This window comes from Phytophthora infestans, genomic scaffold, assembly GCF_000142945.1.
Source record: "Phytophthora infestans T30-4 supercont1.102 genomic scaffold, whole genome shotgun sequence".
NCBI classification, from domain to species: domain Eukaryota; phylum Oomycota; class Peronosporomycetes; order Peronosporales; family Peronosporaceae; genus Phytophthora; species Phytophthora infestans.
Genome location: NW_003303657.1, coordinates 201,956 through 217,423, shown reverse-complemented (window position 1 = coordinate 217,423; position 15,468 = coordinate 201,956). Strand labels below are relative to the sequence as shown.

The following is a 15,468-nucleotide window of genomic DNA, read 5'->3' as shown; positions in this document are numbered from 1 at the left end:
GACCACGAGGATTCAAAACACCTGCTAGCTTTGCGCGTGCTAGTAGCGTGTTCTTATTTTACTGGTTGGCCTATATAAGTAGTTTACAAGGTCCAGTTTGTCCCGGTGCAAGGGCAGAGCTGGGGTCTTCAGGTCCGCCCGAACGATCGTTTACTATCCTAGTAGACGTATTGTTGTGGGAACATCCTAACTATATCTGTAGCTAGAGTTCACGTGGGATTTCCAACACCACAGAACACACATTTCTTTAGCTTCAGAGTTAGTCCCGCCGCCGAGAGTCGTTCTAGTACCGTTGCCAGCTCCACTACGTGTCGCTCGACACCACCACGAGTGAATACAACAATGTCGTCCAGATATACGAGGCACGTAAGCCACGTTAGTCCCCGCAAAACTCCATTCATCATACGTTGGAATGTCGACGGCGCGTTCATCAACCCAAATGGCATTCTCCTGAACCTGTACAAGCCCTGCTTCGTCGTGAAGGCCGTCTTGTCGCGATCCTCCGGCGCCATACCAATTTGCCAGTACCCAGAACGTAAGTCCAGCGTCGTGAACAACCGTGCTCCGCCCAACGCCTCTAAAGTCTCATCAATACGTGGAAGAGGGTAAACATCCTTTTTGGTAATCTTATTAAGCGCCCGATAGTCGATACAGAAGCGCACTTCTCCATCTTTCTTCCGTACAAGCACCACCGGGAAGCCCCAAGCTCCATTCCCTTCCTCGATTACGCCAGCTTTCAGCATCTTCTGCACGTTCTCCTCGATTATCGCGTCTTCCAGCTGTGCGTGCCGCCGTCGCTTCATCATCATGGGCGACTCCTCGCCAGTGTCAATGTGCTGCTGTATGTCGAGTGCCGTAACTGGCGGGCAATCTCCTTGCTCTGCAGACACCTTACGGTAGGCGCGCAGTAGCTTCAAAATCAACATTCGAGACTCCGAGTTCTCTTCTCCAATGCGCACTTCATCCTTGTTGTCGAGCGGCCTGCCGGTGTCGCCCAGCGTCTGCAGCCACTCGTCTAACTTGTCTCGGTCAATCGCACCACTCATCGTCAACACCTCCATGTCCTTTTCCACGGGGATCCACTTGCCCAACTCTTTCTTGCCAGGCAGTTTCACTCTACCGCCTTGTCCATTGATCACCGGCACCAACACCTTGCCGTTCCGACTTCGTGTTAAAGTCGTCGCCATCATCACCGCTCCGCAAGCCACTGTAGGTACGAATAGACCTTCTTCGCCGTCGGGAGCTGCCACCGCAACTTCCACGACTGCCACTGCACTGCGCCCGAGTCTGGTACGCGCCGCTAGTCTCACTGCAGCGACCCTCACGCTCCCGTCTTCTCCATCCGTCCGGAATGGTATCACTACACGCTCCTTCTTTTCGTCGTATCGCACTTCGTGCTTGTCGAAATCCAACACCACTTCGTGCTGCTCAAAGAAGTCAACTCCAACCAGGAACTCGTCGGTGCAGCCATCTATGATGCATGCATCTACTGTAATGGACTGTCCGAAGGCGTTCCTCATGTAATATGTCCACACGCCAATCACATCCAGCATAAACCCACCTACTACGTCCACTGGAGCCGGTCGCCGTACCCGCTCCCCACGCATCATCCAGTCGGTGCCAGCCACAGAGTATCGGGCACCACTGTCTTATTTCACCGCCAGCTGCTCGCCCTCGACGTCTATCAGCGCTGTCGGGAGCCCGTCGTCCGCTAGCACCCCGCCGTCAGTCTCGTCGCCCTTGTTCTCCACGCCAATCGTCCCTAGAGGCTTCTGCACCAGTCGTACTCTGGCACTTTGGCCGTCCCTGTCCTGTCGTCGTACGCCCTCTTGTTGCTGTTGCTTTCGTTCGAACACCGCACGAACCTCGAGGCATTGCTGCTCGCGCCGTACCTGCCGTTCGGCATCCAACGCCGCTAGCGTCACGTTTACGTCCACCTTGGCGTCCGCCTGGTTCGATTTCCGTTTAGCCGCCTCCACTCGCTTTCGCTTGGCTTCGGACTTCGCACGCCGCGCCGCCTTCCTCACTTGAACCACGTTCTCCGTAGCCATGGCCACGTCGTTACTGCTGGCCACCGCGTGCCCGTCGCTCTTCGCGTCTCCGCCTTCCTCACTTCGCGCTACCTCGTTGTTCTCCGGCCACTCCCCGCCTTCCTCACTTCGCACCACTTCGTCGTTCTTCGAGTGTGCTCCGCCTTCCTCAGTCTCCGGGTCCTCGCCGCCCACTACGTCGCCGCGCGCTTTCGTTGCCGTCACCACCACCGCCACCTCGCGGGCCATCAACGTCATCGCTGCTGCCGTCGTTGCTCACAGATGCCGGCCTTACGTAGCGTAGTGCCGCCTTGGTCGGCCGCACAGTCGCCACGTATCGTCGCGCACGGCCCTCATCTCGTCCTTCCAATTCTTCGTCCAATTGAGTGTGGGCCGCTTGCATCGCAACCACTCTACTCCCGTCCTGTGCCAGCACACTCGCTGCTGTTGTTACCATCGGCAGCTCGCGCAGAACGTCATCGCCGTGCGAGTAGAACTCCACACATAGTTCATCCGCCTTCTGCAATTCTGCCGCTAACTCTAGGTGCTGGCTGCATGTAATGTCTGAAAACCGGCCAGTCGTCGTCTTCGTTCTCCTGCTCGCCACCGCCCTTCGTCTTCTTCCGCCGCCGGACCGTTACCCACTCACTTACCGTCTCCGTCGGCTGCTCTACTCTTAGCGTTGCCCGCCGGGGAATTGTCGTTTTCTCCGGACGCAGTGATCCCCTCATTACGCCCGCTCTTCGTTTCCCGACTCCGTCGTCTTCTGCGCTGCGCGTGCCGCTAGAAATGCGTCATTCCCGGCCTTCGCGTCGGGGTCCGGACACTCTCTTGCAAAATGACCGTGTTCTCCACACGCGTAGCACCGCATCTCGGCGCTATCTGCCCGGCCAGCCCACGGTCTCTGGTCATTTCTGGCCTGCTCCGTCTTCACCGTCGTCTCTGCCGGCACCGTCCTACGTATCACCGCTCTCTGCTTCTTTCGCTGCGGCAGAGGCTCCGGCACTTCTTCCTCCGAGTTTTCGCTGGATTCCTCCACCGGTAGCGTCACTCGCACCTTCGCCTTCTTATCACCACTGCGTTTACCTCCCTGTCGTTCGCCCCACGTTACTCGTGTCGAGTGCTTACTTGCTGGTTCCCAATAACGTCCATTCCAGAACCTGCCCTCAGGGACGTCCCACGTACCGGTGAACTTATTGTAGACGCCCTGAGGGTTACTGAAGTACGCGATCTCCGCGCCTTCCGTGCCCGTCTCCGCCGCTACTCCGTCTGCCATGCCCGCTGCACCCGTACCGACGCCCGGGATGATCGCGACTCGTCCCGTCGTACCGTCCATAGGCACCGCGAACGCGTTCGGGGCGGTCGCCCACGGCTGCCCGATATTCACCATGCCGCGCGCCACGTTGTCGATTGGGTCGTCAATAGCTGTGGTCTTGTCCACAGCTTGCTCCAGTGTCGTCGGCGCCGGCGCGTGTTTCACCAGCATCCTCGTCGTCTTGTCCAGGTTGCGGTAGAATTGCGCCAGCAAGGTGTGCTCACTGACGTGGTTCTGTCCCGTGACTGCCCGCAGCCCGGCCGCGAAGTCGGCAAACGTTTCTGCCGGCCACATCATACGCTGGTACACCCTCCATTCGGCTATTGCCTGATCCGGCCGCTCACCGTACCTCCGCATGAGTGCCGCCTTTAGATGCGTCCAGGTTTTTTCGTCGTCTTGAAGTTCTTGGCTCACTTGAACCCACCAGCTCGCCGCGTTGTCTTGTAACTTGTTTCCCACAATGAAGTATAGCTCTCTATCCGTCCAGTCCCCACGTCCAGAGATCCTCGCCCCTTCAATCGCTAGGTCCACTTTTGCGATCCACGTCGAGACAGAGATGTTTGGCGACGGCTTGTACACCATCAACTCCAAGTCCTTCGCGTTCTTGTGATGGTGTCGTCCACGGCGCGACCGCCTTCCGCGTCGGCTTCCTCGGCGTCTATCCCGCCGTCCTCGTCGTCCACCCTGGCCTGCCTCGGCATCGTCACTGCTGCTGTCGTAGCTGTCGTCACCACTGTTACTACCGCTGTCGTCGCTGCTATTACTCCCATCGCTTCCATCCGGGGCGGGTGCCCGTCGAGATGCTCGTGCTGCCGCCGTTTTCGTCCTGGATCTCGCTGCTTTTGCTGACGTCGCTCTTGAGGATCGCTGCGAATCAATGTGCTGCGGCACGATCATCGTATCGACGGACCGTAGCGTGTTGGTTGGTCCGCTCGCTGGCATGGACACTCGTCGCGGCGCCGCCTGAGCGCTCTCCATGCCGGCTACCCGTGTCTCCAGTCGCGTCACCGTCGTGATCATCCTGTTCAGCGTGGCCATGAGTGCTGCGTCCCTGTCGCCATCACTCGCTGCCTCTGTGGCAGGTGCCTGTTGCGGTGCATCTCCCGCTTCTGTCGTGGCGTCCGTCGTCCTTCCTGTAGTCGTCCGAGCTTCCGGTGCCGTCCGGGTCGTGTCCGTGCGTCTCGGCGTGCGCCCTCACCGCGTGGTCATACCGCCGGTCACCACCGTCCGTCGCGTTTTTACCATTGGATCCAGTAACCTTGTAACAGCTCCTAATTGTAACCCGTAACACCTGCTGCTCGTACGTCTCGTCGCTTACGTATGCGTACTTGTGCTTGTAGTTGTCGTTCGTGTTCTTGACTTCAGCCCCTGTATGACCACCATGTAACGAGTCTGAATTAGTTCCCCTGCTCGCCGGGGTTTGGTCGACAGTGCCGATCCGCAAGTCCAAGTCCGCTGGCTGACGAGGACAATTCGAGTCACTCGCGGCGGTGAGTACCCAACTGGTAGCTACACCTATTTATTACGTCCGTTCAACTTAATACACTCTGCCTACAGCCACTACCAGTAGAACGTTTCGGTAGACTCTGCAAGTTCGTGTTCCGTCCGTCCAATCCGCACTCCACGTCCAGGAACTGCTAGTAGCTCGTCTCAGCAGACACCGTCCGCTTCGCACTCGTCCGTCCAGGTCGACGCTCTCCAACGTCGAAAGTTGTAGGATCTGCTAGCTCGGCTGCCGAATCCAAAGTGAGAGCGCCGAACCCGTCCGTCCTTCCGTCCACCCAATAACTTTCCACTAAATCCTGTCGATCCGAGCTTCGGCAGCCGACGCCAGCCTCCGCACGGATCTTCAAGCCTACTTACCTCGCCTAATTACCACTCCGTCCGCCCATCTGCCAGTCAACCGGCCACCGTCTCCGTTGCGTGCCACGAGATGCCAACTGCCCGGCCCCCGTTACAAACCTTTACGACGTTGTGGTGAGTCCGGATGTAGTGTCCAACTGGGAGTTCGAGAACATCGCCGTGAATGCCACGAGCGTTGGCCAATGCAGCGGCGGACCGAGCAACCTTCACTGCTAAGCACTGACTTGGCACACGCTTCTCACATACCGTTGCACAAATAATACTTAAGAGTGCAAGCCTTATATTTTCAGATTTCAGTTGATTGAATAAGAAGAGCTGCTGGTAGCAAGAAGAGCTCAACGCGTCTGCCTAAATTCCTTGTTCGACAGGGACTTTGACTCATGGAACGTGAAATCGCGAAGGTAAGGCGTAGTCAAACCCAATGGATGGGTAAAAATGTACTGGAGGGCGTTGCAAAGAAGAGGCACTATGCAAAACACTATGTCTTGGAACGTAGCAGTATGAAGTACATGTACTGTACTTCAAATAAACGAAGTGATACAGTACTACATGTACTTTAAAATAAACTGAACTTGCGATATTGATTATTACTTGGCGCAGCCTGCGCTACCATGCCAACACGCTTCAAAAGCCGCAACTTCTCGAATTCGAAGCGCTTTCAGATCAAACGTACACCCCGTTACGGCTCGGGAAGCGGTAAACACCTTTACCGGTCCCGTACTGTACTGTACCTACAGTAGTAATAATACATGTGGTATGTACCCTCCCCCGACTCGGGGGCACGTGAAATTCGTACATGTATTGAAGGGTAAGCTTTGACTGTGTGCGCCTTCACAATCGTGACGATTATCGTCCGCGTGGGGACTCGGAGTCCCCACGCGGACGTTTTGAGGTGGGGTGGGGAGTCCGACTCCCCACCCACCTCAAAACCGTCTTGACGACCGAACAACCTTCGTGATGGACGGCCACAGCGATGGGTTTAGACAGTCCACTCTTCAAAAAGTTGCCTGCTTTTCGTCCTAAGGTGAGCCTTTAGCCAGCCTGTAGGCCACGAATTATGTCCGATGTGCCATTCCCATGTGGAAACCAGCAAGTCACTTGCTACTTGCTTACCAAGTGGCGCTCTCGTTTTAGTTTGTACAGATGTGCTCGTGACACTCAAGTCATTCTTCGATTTACCTTGTGGCAAACAAGAGCCCATTTCCGTTGCAAACGACTTCACACTCGATATGAAGGTGCTCGCGTCAACTCTCGCCATTCTCGCCCTTGTGGCGGCCATTGCCAACGGAGATGACGTGGACCAAAGTGAAGTCGCCCAACAGTTCCAGGGAAATCAGGACTACGAGGTGGGGCAGGTATCTCCTGCAAGTCAGGTTGGTCAAGACTCCCCGTATCAGGTGGACCAGGACGATACGTGCACGCTGACCGGCACCTACATCAATGGTACCGACGTCTCTCAATGCAGCACTATCATCATTGACTCGCTCTCAGTGCCCGCTGGTGTGATGCTTGACCTGACTAATGTCACGGACGGCGCCAACATCAAGTTCCAAGGAACATCGACTTTCGGAACCGAGGTAAGAACGCACAGCTCATCAAGGTGCCACTCAAACTAAACATCTAACTCTTCTTGCTGTACTGTAGTTGTGGGCAGGCCCGCTAATTAAGCTCACGGGAAATGATCTCACTGTGACTGGACCTGGAACGCTTGATGGTCAGGGATCGTGGTACTGGCCGCAGGGTCAGAACATCACCCGGCCGGTGTTCTTCCGCCTCAGCAGGGTTGCCAACTCGAAGCTGTCGGGCTTCACTATCCAGAACATGCCGTTCCGCACCTTCAGCATTCTCAGCTCGAACTACACGACGATCTCCGAACTCACGATCGACTCCCGTGCCGGCAACGGCAGCGCCAAGAACACGGACGGCTTCGACCTGAGCAGAAATAACCACGTGACCATCTCAAACAACCGAGTGTACAACCAGGACGACTGCCTCGCTATGCAGTCCAGCTCGAACACAATCTTCAGCAACAACTACTGCAGCGGCTCGCACGGCATTTCCATCGGCTCGTTGGGTGGCCCGGAGCAGAACGTCAACACAACCGTCTCTGGTCTGCTGGTCAAGGATAACACGATCGTGAACAGCACAAACGGCATCCGAATCAAGACCATCATTGGGCTGAAGGGACTGGTGACCAACGTCACCTACACTAACAACAGGCTCGTCAACGTCAAGAATGCTATTGTCATGCACTCAGATTACAACAAGACCAAGGGCGGGTACTCGGGAATCCCTTCTAGTCTGGTTAACATCACAAACATCAAGATCGATGGTCTCTTCGGCACGGCCACGAACCTGTACGATATTGTAGCCAACCCAGCCGTTGTGTCCAACTGGGAGTTCAAGAACGTCGCTGTTAATGCCACGAACGTTGGCAAGTGTAACGGCGGGCCGAGCAACGTGCAGTGCTAAGGAGGAGTTGAGTTTTTTTGCCGTTCACATTAAATGACTGTTACGGGTGGGGCATCTGTTCCACTTCCACTTCAACTTGTGGCTTGGTTTTTGTAAGCATGCGCATGGGATCTTGAAAGGTCATTCACCGGATCTTCGTATGAGTCGCTTACGGGCCGTCGCGGCGCTGGCCACAGCCTTCTCGGCGTTAATGACGGTGGTCATCGCGTTTGCCATCGCACAAGCCAACCACGTGTACGTGGGCGGGCTGGCCTGGCCGTTTCTCTCGGACTTGGGGCGCGGTGCGTCGTCGAGCAGCAAAGTCAGTTGATAAAGTAAGCTCACGTAATCGTCGTTGACATTCAGATCCACCCGGTTCGTACGTGCTCTTCTTGGGCCTCAACGTCGTGGCCGTGCTGCTTGGACTCACGTGGAGCTTCAACCACGAGTATAAACAGCGATTCCTGCAGCAGAGTCTGGAGAACGGCCAGGTCTCGCACGGTCTGTGCTCGCTGTCGTTTGTGAGCTGTATCTTCGGCGTCGTTGGCGCCTTCGGGCTCCCAGTGTTCGCGTCCTTTAATGCCTCGCCGACGCTGCACTATAACTCGGCCTTCGGATTTCTGCTCTGCGAGACAGTGGCCATGTTTACCAATGTATGGGGATGTATTTACTCGTTTGCGGCCATGCAGCTAACGTGTGTGTGTGTTTTTTTTTCGTGTCCATTGGTAGACCTACTTGAACTACCAGATATTCCTGGTGAAGCGCGCCGAGATGGATGCCGGAGTGTTTATCACCGACCGATATGGCCCGCGCAGCGTCTCCCGAATCAAGATGGGCGAGTTACAAGCGGCCAAGCGTGGCTTCCTCATCGAGCTGTCCTGCGTGGCCGTCTACTCCATGTGTGTGCTGGTCTATCTGCCTGTGTTATACAACGGTGCCGACGCTCCGCATCTCACGATCAAGCAGGTAGACGCCAACTCGAGAGAAATTACTGAATACTCGAAGCATAAGCTGACTTGGGTTGTATTATACATGTAGTGTATTGCTTTGAAGCTTGGAGAAAACTACTGCAGCTCCACCATGCGGCTCGACGATGTAAACACGAAGCTGTGGGACTACGGTAAGCTTTAAGAAATGATGTCTCAGTTTACCCGCTAATTATGTGTGGTTCTAGAGAAAGATATTGCCGTGCATCAAGTGCGCGCTCTGGCGCAGCTCGGGTGTATGCTGACGCTCATCGGGTACACGCTGAGCTTCTTCGCCGACAACAAGGACGAAGAGACCCTGAAAGACACAGACCGCACGGAAGCCACCATCATTTACTACCAACACAGTGCCTCCATACCTGGAATCCGAAGTCCACGGAAAGCTCGTCGAACCAGCTCGCGGCGGAGTAAGTCCACTTCCAGTTCGGTCAGTGAGCCATCCAAGCATTCCAGTGAGTTTCGCTGATAATGTCCACAGAACGAACAAATTCTGCAGTGATGGAAATACACAAGTTGTCGAAACTCCCACGTGTCGTTCTCGAAAGTCGCCATGGTCCACTACACATTTCTGCCTTGAAACGCCGCGTCTTCTCAGATTCCCTGCCATCATGGCGTTCCCGTACCCAGTACACACGCGCGTGACGGCGCGCAATGTCGACAAGATCCAACTCGAACGCCGACGACAGGAGTCGGAGCACAACGCGCTGCACAAATTCGCACAGGGAAACCAGTTGCAGACACTGCAGAACCAGTCAGACGCCACTGTGGCATCCCGTCGCCGCATGAACCACGCGGCTCAACTGTCAGCCGAACGGATGCTAGAGGAGTCGCATGCTCGGAAGATTAGTGAGCGGCAACGCGCCACTCGAGAGCGTCAGCAGAACGAGGCGCTTGCCCACGCACTCGAAACCAGCAAAAAGGCCCAGGAGCAGCAAGAGCGAGACGTGCAGCGCATCTGTGAAGCCAGCGAGGAACTGCGCGAACTCGAGTCGTTCCTCCGTACGGCCTACATGAACAAGGAGCGGGCCACGCAGCAGCTTGAGCGTGAGACGCTGACCGCTTTGGATCGTCAACGTGAAGCTGCGATAGACCACCAAATGGAGTACGATCGTCAACGCGCTCTCGTGGATATGCAGAACCATGAGTTGAGGAAGCGCGTCGAGGCCGAACAGGGTAAACAAGTGCTCCAGTCGCAAATGCTGCAGCGCCAGGAGCTCCGCCGTGAAGCGCAACTTGACGCAGACTTTGAACGCCTCAAGATCGAGCAGCTCATGGAGCAGGTGGAACAGGAAGATGCGGCCGAGCTCGCGCGTAGAGAAAAAGCTCGTGATCAGACCCGTGAGATGATCGAGCAAACGCATCGGGAGCGCGAAAGGGCGAAGCAGGAGCAAGTTGAAGCTGTTCGACGGGAGGACGAGGCTATCGCAGATTACCAGCGACAGGTGCAGGCACGCGAGGCGGGCATTAAGGCGGCGTCGGACGTCAAGAAGGCGCAGGAAGACGCCATGTTCCGCGCCGTCGAGGCCGAGATCCAGGCCAAAATGCGCGAGGAAGAAGAAATCGAACGTCTGCGTGACGAACTCTGGGAAGAGGAACTGCTCCAGAAGAAGCGTGCGCAGGAGGAGGAGAGGATTGCCGCCAAGCAGCAGGCCAAGGAGGACATGATGCGCAGCAACGATATGCAGATGCAGCTGAAGCAGGAACTGCTGGCCCGCCAACGCGCCGACGAAGAGGCCTTCAACGAGATGCTCAGGGAAAGGTTCCGGTCCGAGGAACGACGCGAGATGGAGCTGGCCGCTTTCCGCCGAAAGCAGCGCGAACAGTTCGTCGAGGAGATCGCACGGCACCGCGCACTCAAGCAGGAGATGGTGTACGCCGAGCTGCAGCGCGAACGTCGCGAGCGGGAACGCCAGGAACAGGACGAGAACTACAGACGCCAGGTGGTGGAGGCAGCCAAACAGCGACTACTGCGCGAGCACGCCGAGGTGTTGCAAGGGTATCTGCCGAGAGCTCTGCGACCTTCTTCATCGTCTTCTTCCAATGGTGCGATCTTCCGTTAATCCGTTGAGCATTTCTAAAAGCATACAAATCTCCATTCATGAGTATGTTACACCTTTTGAGACCTCGTCCAGCCAACAACTTTATTGTTTTCTTCGGTATCTGCCAAGCAGTTTAACGATTGAATGCTACAAAAGAATCCTTAGTCAGCCAAACCAACACAAATTTTAAGAAGAGAGCAGCCGCTCACCTGCTTGTTGGCGTCGTAGTGGCAGTCTTGGGCTGCCGTGTGACGCTGCTTAAGTGATAATGGAGCTTGGTCGACCGTCTGACCCGCTTCTGCCTGCTAGCTTATCTGTAGATCTTGAGCGCGCGGTCCATGGAGGTGGAAGCCAGGAAACTCGAGTCGGGCGAGAACTGGACGCTCGTGACGGCAGCCTTGTGGTCGCTCAGCGTCTTGACCACTTCCCAGTTGTTCTTGCTCACCTCCTTCAGCACCTGAATACTCTGCGCGCTAGCAACAGCGAGGTGAGAGCCACTGGCGTCGAAGTTGATCGAGTGGATGGCCCCCAGCTTAAGCTTGGGCTGCTCCTTTTTCAGATTCAGCTCGAAAAAGCTTGTGGCCTTGCGCAGATCCCACAGCTTCACCACGCCATCCTCGCTTCCGGACGCTAGATGGTAGCCATTCTCCGAGAAGCCCAGCGCCGTCACTGGTGCAATGTGGCCCTCAAAAGTCACGACGTTGGAGAGAGAGTTTACAGCCCACATCTGCACCAATTTGCTCTTAGCCGCCGTACCGAAGATGCCGCCATCCGGATGGAAACGAGCGCAACGCGCCTCATTCGCCGCCTTCTTAGGCTTGCCGGTCGAGGCATCGGGCATGGCCAACTCGCCATTGAGCGTGTAGCGCGAGAGCAGGTGGCCCCGACGCACATCATGGATAGCCCACGTCGCATCGAGTGAGCCAGACAGGACGTAGTTTCCTGTCGGGTGGATGGAGGAACTGGCCACGGCGTCGTCAAAGCCGTCGAGTGTGTAGCCGACGCCATATCCTTCTTCCTGCACGGTCCAAAGCTTCATTGTCTTGTCGTGTGAGGCCGTGAGTACCATGTCGGCCGTCGGGTGGAACTCCACATGGCTGAGCTTCTTGGTGTGGCCTGTCAGTGTGGCTACAAGCTGCTGCTTTTCCGTGTCGAAGATCTTGGCGTGCTTGTCCACACCGCCCGTGGCCACAAGCGTCGGCCGCTTACTGTCGATGGCCACGCACGTGACGCCAGGCTTGTCTGAGTCGTGAAGCGTATGGCTTGAGGACATTTTCCAGTCGGCCAGACCACTGAGCAGCGCAGCCCGCTGTGGGCCGTCTTTCTTCTTAAATTCCTTGCGCTTCTTGGCCAGTTCTTTCTGCTTGGACTCAACGGTGGCCAGCACTTCGGGGGCGAGCGCGGCGCCGTTCTGCGCGCCGTCCTGCATATCCACGTCGTCCTGCTGGCCCGAAGCCAACTGCGTAATGCGCTCCTTCAGCGTGGCATTATCTGCGTTCAGACGCGCGATGACGCGACAGGCAGCGTCGTGCTGGTAGAGCGCGTGGCTCAGCTCCTGGCGCGTCTGTTCCAAATGCTGTTTGAGCGTGAAAGTCTCGAGCATGACAGCGTCCCACTCGTTCTGGAACGTGGCCAGCAGCTGCGGAATACTGGCGGCCTCGGGCGCGAAAGCCGCAACCTTAGCCGACGCGGCCGAAGATTTGGCCGATGGGGCCGCCTGCAGCGCTAGTAGATCCTGCTCAGCGTCCAATTCATCGCCCGTAATGGGGCAGCGCTGCTGGTTCTGCTCTAAGTACTTGAGCAGTAGACGCTTCTCGAACACGTGGCCCGACTTGAGCGACACCACGGGCTCCACAGGCACCTGGCCACTAAGACTGCACAGCATCGTTTTTTTTGTGTGTTGCCAACGGGAGGATTTAGGGCGAATGAATGGCCAGCGATCATTTCGGTACGTTTAACTTTATTTGAGTATTTCAATAATGAGCCCATTTCATTTGCGCTTGACGGAAATGTGCGCTGCCTCCAAGGGCAACTGCATCATGCTCGCGTTAAGCGTCAACCGGTCAAGCTGGAGCTTCAAAGACATGTTAATCTCTTGACGAGAAGACTTCGAAGGACGGCAATCATCAGATGAATTTACGTGCGCTCTTAGTGTTGACTTTCTCCGTAAAGACTCAACCATCTTGGATTTCCAGTAGCAATTTTAGACCAACCTTGCGGCCGATAATTTACAGAAAGTGTCCTACAAATTGTAGGCTACAACCGCGCGCCAGGAGTGCGTTAAGAGGTACCAAGCAGATGTTCAAATCAATTTCTTGACACTGTCATGGTTTGTACGCGAAACTGGAAAGCAGCATTCACCACTGCGCAACCGTAGTATGCGCTGGTTGGAGTCTTTTGTGACGGTGTTGAGAATTTGGACATTATACCAGGTATTTGAATTGATAGGACCGAACTCTCCACGTGCCTCTCTCGGCTAAAGTAGATCAGTTGAAGCATTGCACGCTGGAAGGTTGCAACTTCATGACACTTGAATCGGATTTAGGCGCAGCGTCTATTCACAAGGCCATTCCGCGAACCGCCGCGATCTTGAGGTCGGGTGAAGCACATGTCAAAGGCGAGTGGGAGGACGAAGATCACGAAGTAATATCTGCATGGTGTCGTCTTGGAACACAAGAAAACGAAGGCAAGCGCCTCGGGGACGCGCTCTTTCGCATTTCTGGCTGGTACTTATCAGCACTTTGGCGATTTTCAATGGTGTACAACCAACAAATTCTACAGGCGAGGTCATAATTTCAATGAACACAGAAGCCGGCTTTTTCACGGCGTCAGTGTTGCATCTACAACCAAAGCAGGTAGTGTCTATGGCTTTGGATCGCGCGTCTGCGTTGCTGGTCGACGCTCGGCTGGACGTGCAGAGCGTGAGCATGCACTTCCTCGTTGGAGCGACTTCGTGCTGCTGCACCGCGTGAAGAGCGATGGTGGATGGCAAGTGTCGGGCGAGTTGCAGTCGAGCGATGCAAGGTGGCTAAAGACTGCGGAGGTGGCTCTGGCGCCGCGCACGGCCAAGTCTCAGACCGTGACGGTGTGGACGAACGTGACACTGGTGGACGCGGTGTCGTTGCGATCCGTGGTGGTGAGGGTCTCTCACTTGGTCCGGAGCATGCCGGACCCTCGGTCTCTGGTGTTGACTGCACTGCCTCAGCCGATCGTGGTGGAGAGCCGGGAGGACGAGGCTGCGTTGGTTTCGATGGCGGACTTGGGCGCGTTGGGCACGTCGCCGGACAGCTCCGCGGTGTGGTCGGAGTACTGGTCGGTAGACGTGGAAGTTCGCGGGCGCGACATGGACACGGCACTGAGCGCGTTGGTCTTCGACGGCATGCAGGCCGACGTACGGACGCGCGGTGGCGGTAGCGTGTCGAATGTGGCTTTGTCAACGCTGGCGTCAAACGGATCGGACGGGTCGGCAGCAGGCTTGCTGCAGGTGTACCCGGTGGCGTCATTCTCGGGTGTATTCCGTGGTTCTTTGGTGCTGGTGTTCCGGGACAAGCGGAATGCGGCACAGTGGGTGGAAGTGGTGCGTCCGCTGGCGATCTCATGGCGGCGTCGCGACCTGGACCTGTCTGTGGCGCTGCGCTCGATGGTATTCGTGAACGAGACGGTATCGTTGCCGCCGAGGCAGTTAGTGTCTGTGGCTTTGGATCGCGCGTCTGCGTTGCTGGTCGGCGCTCGGCTGGACGTGCAGAGCGTGAGCAGAGCAGTTCCTCGTTGGAGCGACTTCGTGCTGCACCGCGTGAATAGCGATAGTGGATGACAAGTGTCGGGCGAGTTGCAGTCGAGCGATGCGAGGTGGCTGAAGACTGCGGAGGTGGTTCTGGCGCCGCGCACGGCCAAGTCTCAGACCGTGACGGTGAGGACGAACGTGACACTGGTGGACGCGGTGTCGTTGCGATCCGTGGTGGTGAGGGTCTCTCACTTGGTCCGGAGCATGCCGGACCCTCGGTCTCTGGTGTCGACTGCACTGCTATAGCCGATCGTGGTGGAGAGCCGGGAGGACGAGGCTGCGTTGGTTTCGATGGCGGACTTGGGCGCGTTGGGCACGTCGCCTGGACAGCTCTGCGGTGTGGTCGGAGTACTGGTCGGGAGACGTGGAAGCTCGCGGGCGCGGCCATGGACACGTCACTGAGCGCGTTTGTCTTCGACGATGTGCAGGCCGACGTACGGACGCGCGCTGGCGGTAGCGTGTCGAATGTGTCGAATGTGGCTTTGTCAACGCTGGCGTCAAACGGATCGGACGTGTCGGCAGCAGGCTTGCTGCTGGTGTACCCGGTGGCGTCATTTCTCGGGGGATTCCCTGGGTTCTTTGGTGCTGGTGTTCCGGGAGAAGCGGGATGCGGCGCAGCCGGTGGAAGTGGTGCGTCCGCTGGCGATTTCATGGCGGCGTCGCGACCTGGACCTGTCTGTGGGCTGCGCTCGATGGTATTCGTAAACGAGAGGGTATCGTTGCCGCCGAGGCAGTTAGTGTCTGTGGCTTTGGATCGCGCGTCTGCGTTGCTGGTCGGCGCTCGGCTGGACGTGCAGAGCGTGAGCATGGCAGTTCCTCGTTGGAGCGACTTCGTGCTGCTGCACCGCGTGAAGAGCGATAGTGGATGACAAGTGTCGGGCGAGTTGCAGTCGAGCGATGCGAGGTGGCTGAAGACTGCGGAGGTGGTTCTGACGCCGCGCACGGTCAAGTCTCAGACCGTGACGCTGTGGACGAACGCTGACCACTCGGTGGACCGGCG

At 56.8% G+C, this 15,468-nt stretch overlaps 4 protein-coding genes across 4 annotated transcripts; 3 read left to right on the top strand and 1 right to left on the bottom strand.

The window, feature by feature from the left end:
- Positions 1-6,713: 6,713 nt before the first annotated feature.
- Positions 6,714-7,680, top strand: PITG_19649 (endopolygalacturonase, putative; the record flags this gene model as incomplete). The annotated part of the gene is made up of 2 exons (XM_002896164.1): positions 6,714-6,731; positions 6,853-7,680. The coding sequence occupies 2 exons, from the start codon at positions 6,714-6,716 to the stop codon at positions 7,678-7,680; spliced, it is 846 nt and encodes a 281-aa protein (XP_002896210.1).
- A 139-nt stretch (positions 7,681-7,819) lies between these two features.
- On the top strand, positions 7,820-9,111 carry PITG_19648 (uncharacterized protein; the record flags this gene model as incomplete). The annotated part of the gene is made up of 5 exons (XM_002896163.1): positions 7,820-7,961; positions 8,026-8,312; positions 8,389-8,625; positions 8,698-8,779; positions 8,834-9,111. The coding sequence occupies 5 exons, from the start codon at positions 7,820-7,822 to the stop codon at positions 9,109-9,111; spliced, it is 1,026 nt and encodes a 341-aa protein (XP_002896209.1).
- Positions 9,112-9,253: 142 nt separating this feature from the next.
- On the top strand, positions 9,254-10,705 carry PITG_19647 (meiosis-specific nuclear structural protein 1, putative; the record flags this gene model as incomplete). Its single annotated transcript, XM_002896162.1, has 2 exons — positions 9,254-9,409; positions 9,470-10,705. 2 exons carry the CDS (start codon positions 9,254-9,256, stop codon positions 10,703-10,705), a joined length of 1,392 nt encoding a protein of 463 aa, XP_002896208.1.
- Positions 10,706-10,994: 289 nt separating this feature from the next.
- On the bottom strand, positions 10,995-12,569 carry PITG_19646 (pre-mRNA-processing factor 19, putative; the record flags this gene model as incomplete). Its single annotated transcript, XM_002896161.1, has 1 exon — positions 10,995-12,569. The coding sequence occupies one exon, from the start codon at positions 12,567-12,569 to the stop codon at positions 10,995-10,997; it is 1,575 nt and encodes a 524-aa protein (XP_002896207.1).
- Positions 12,570-15,468: the final 2,899 nt, after the last annotated feature.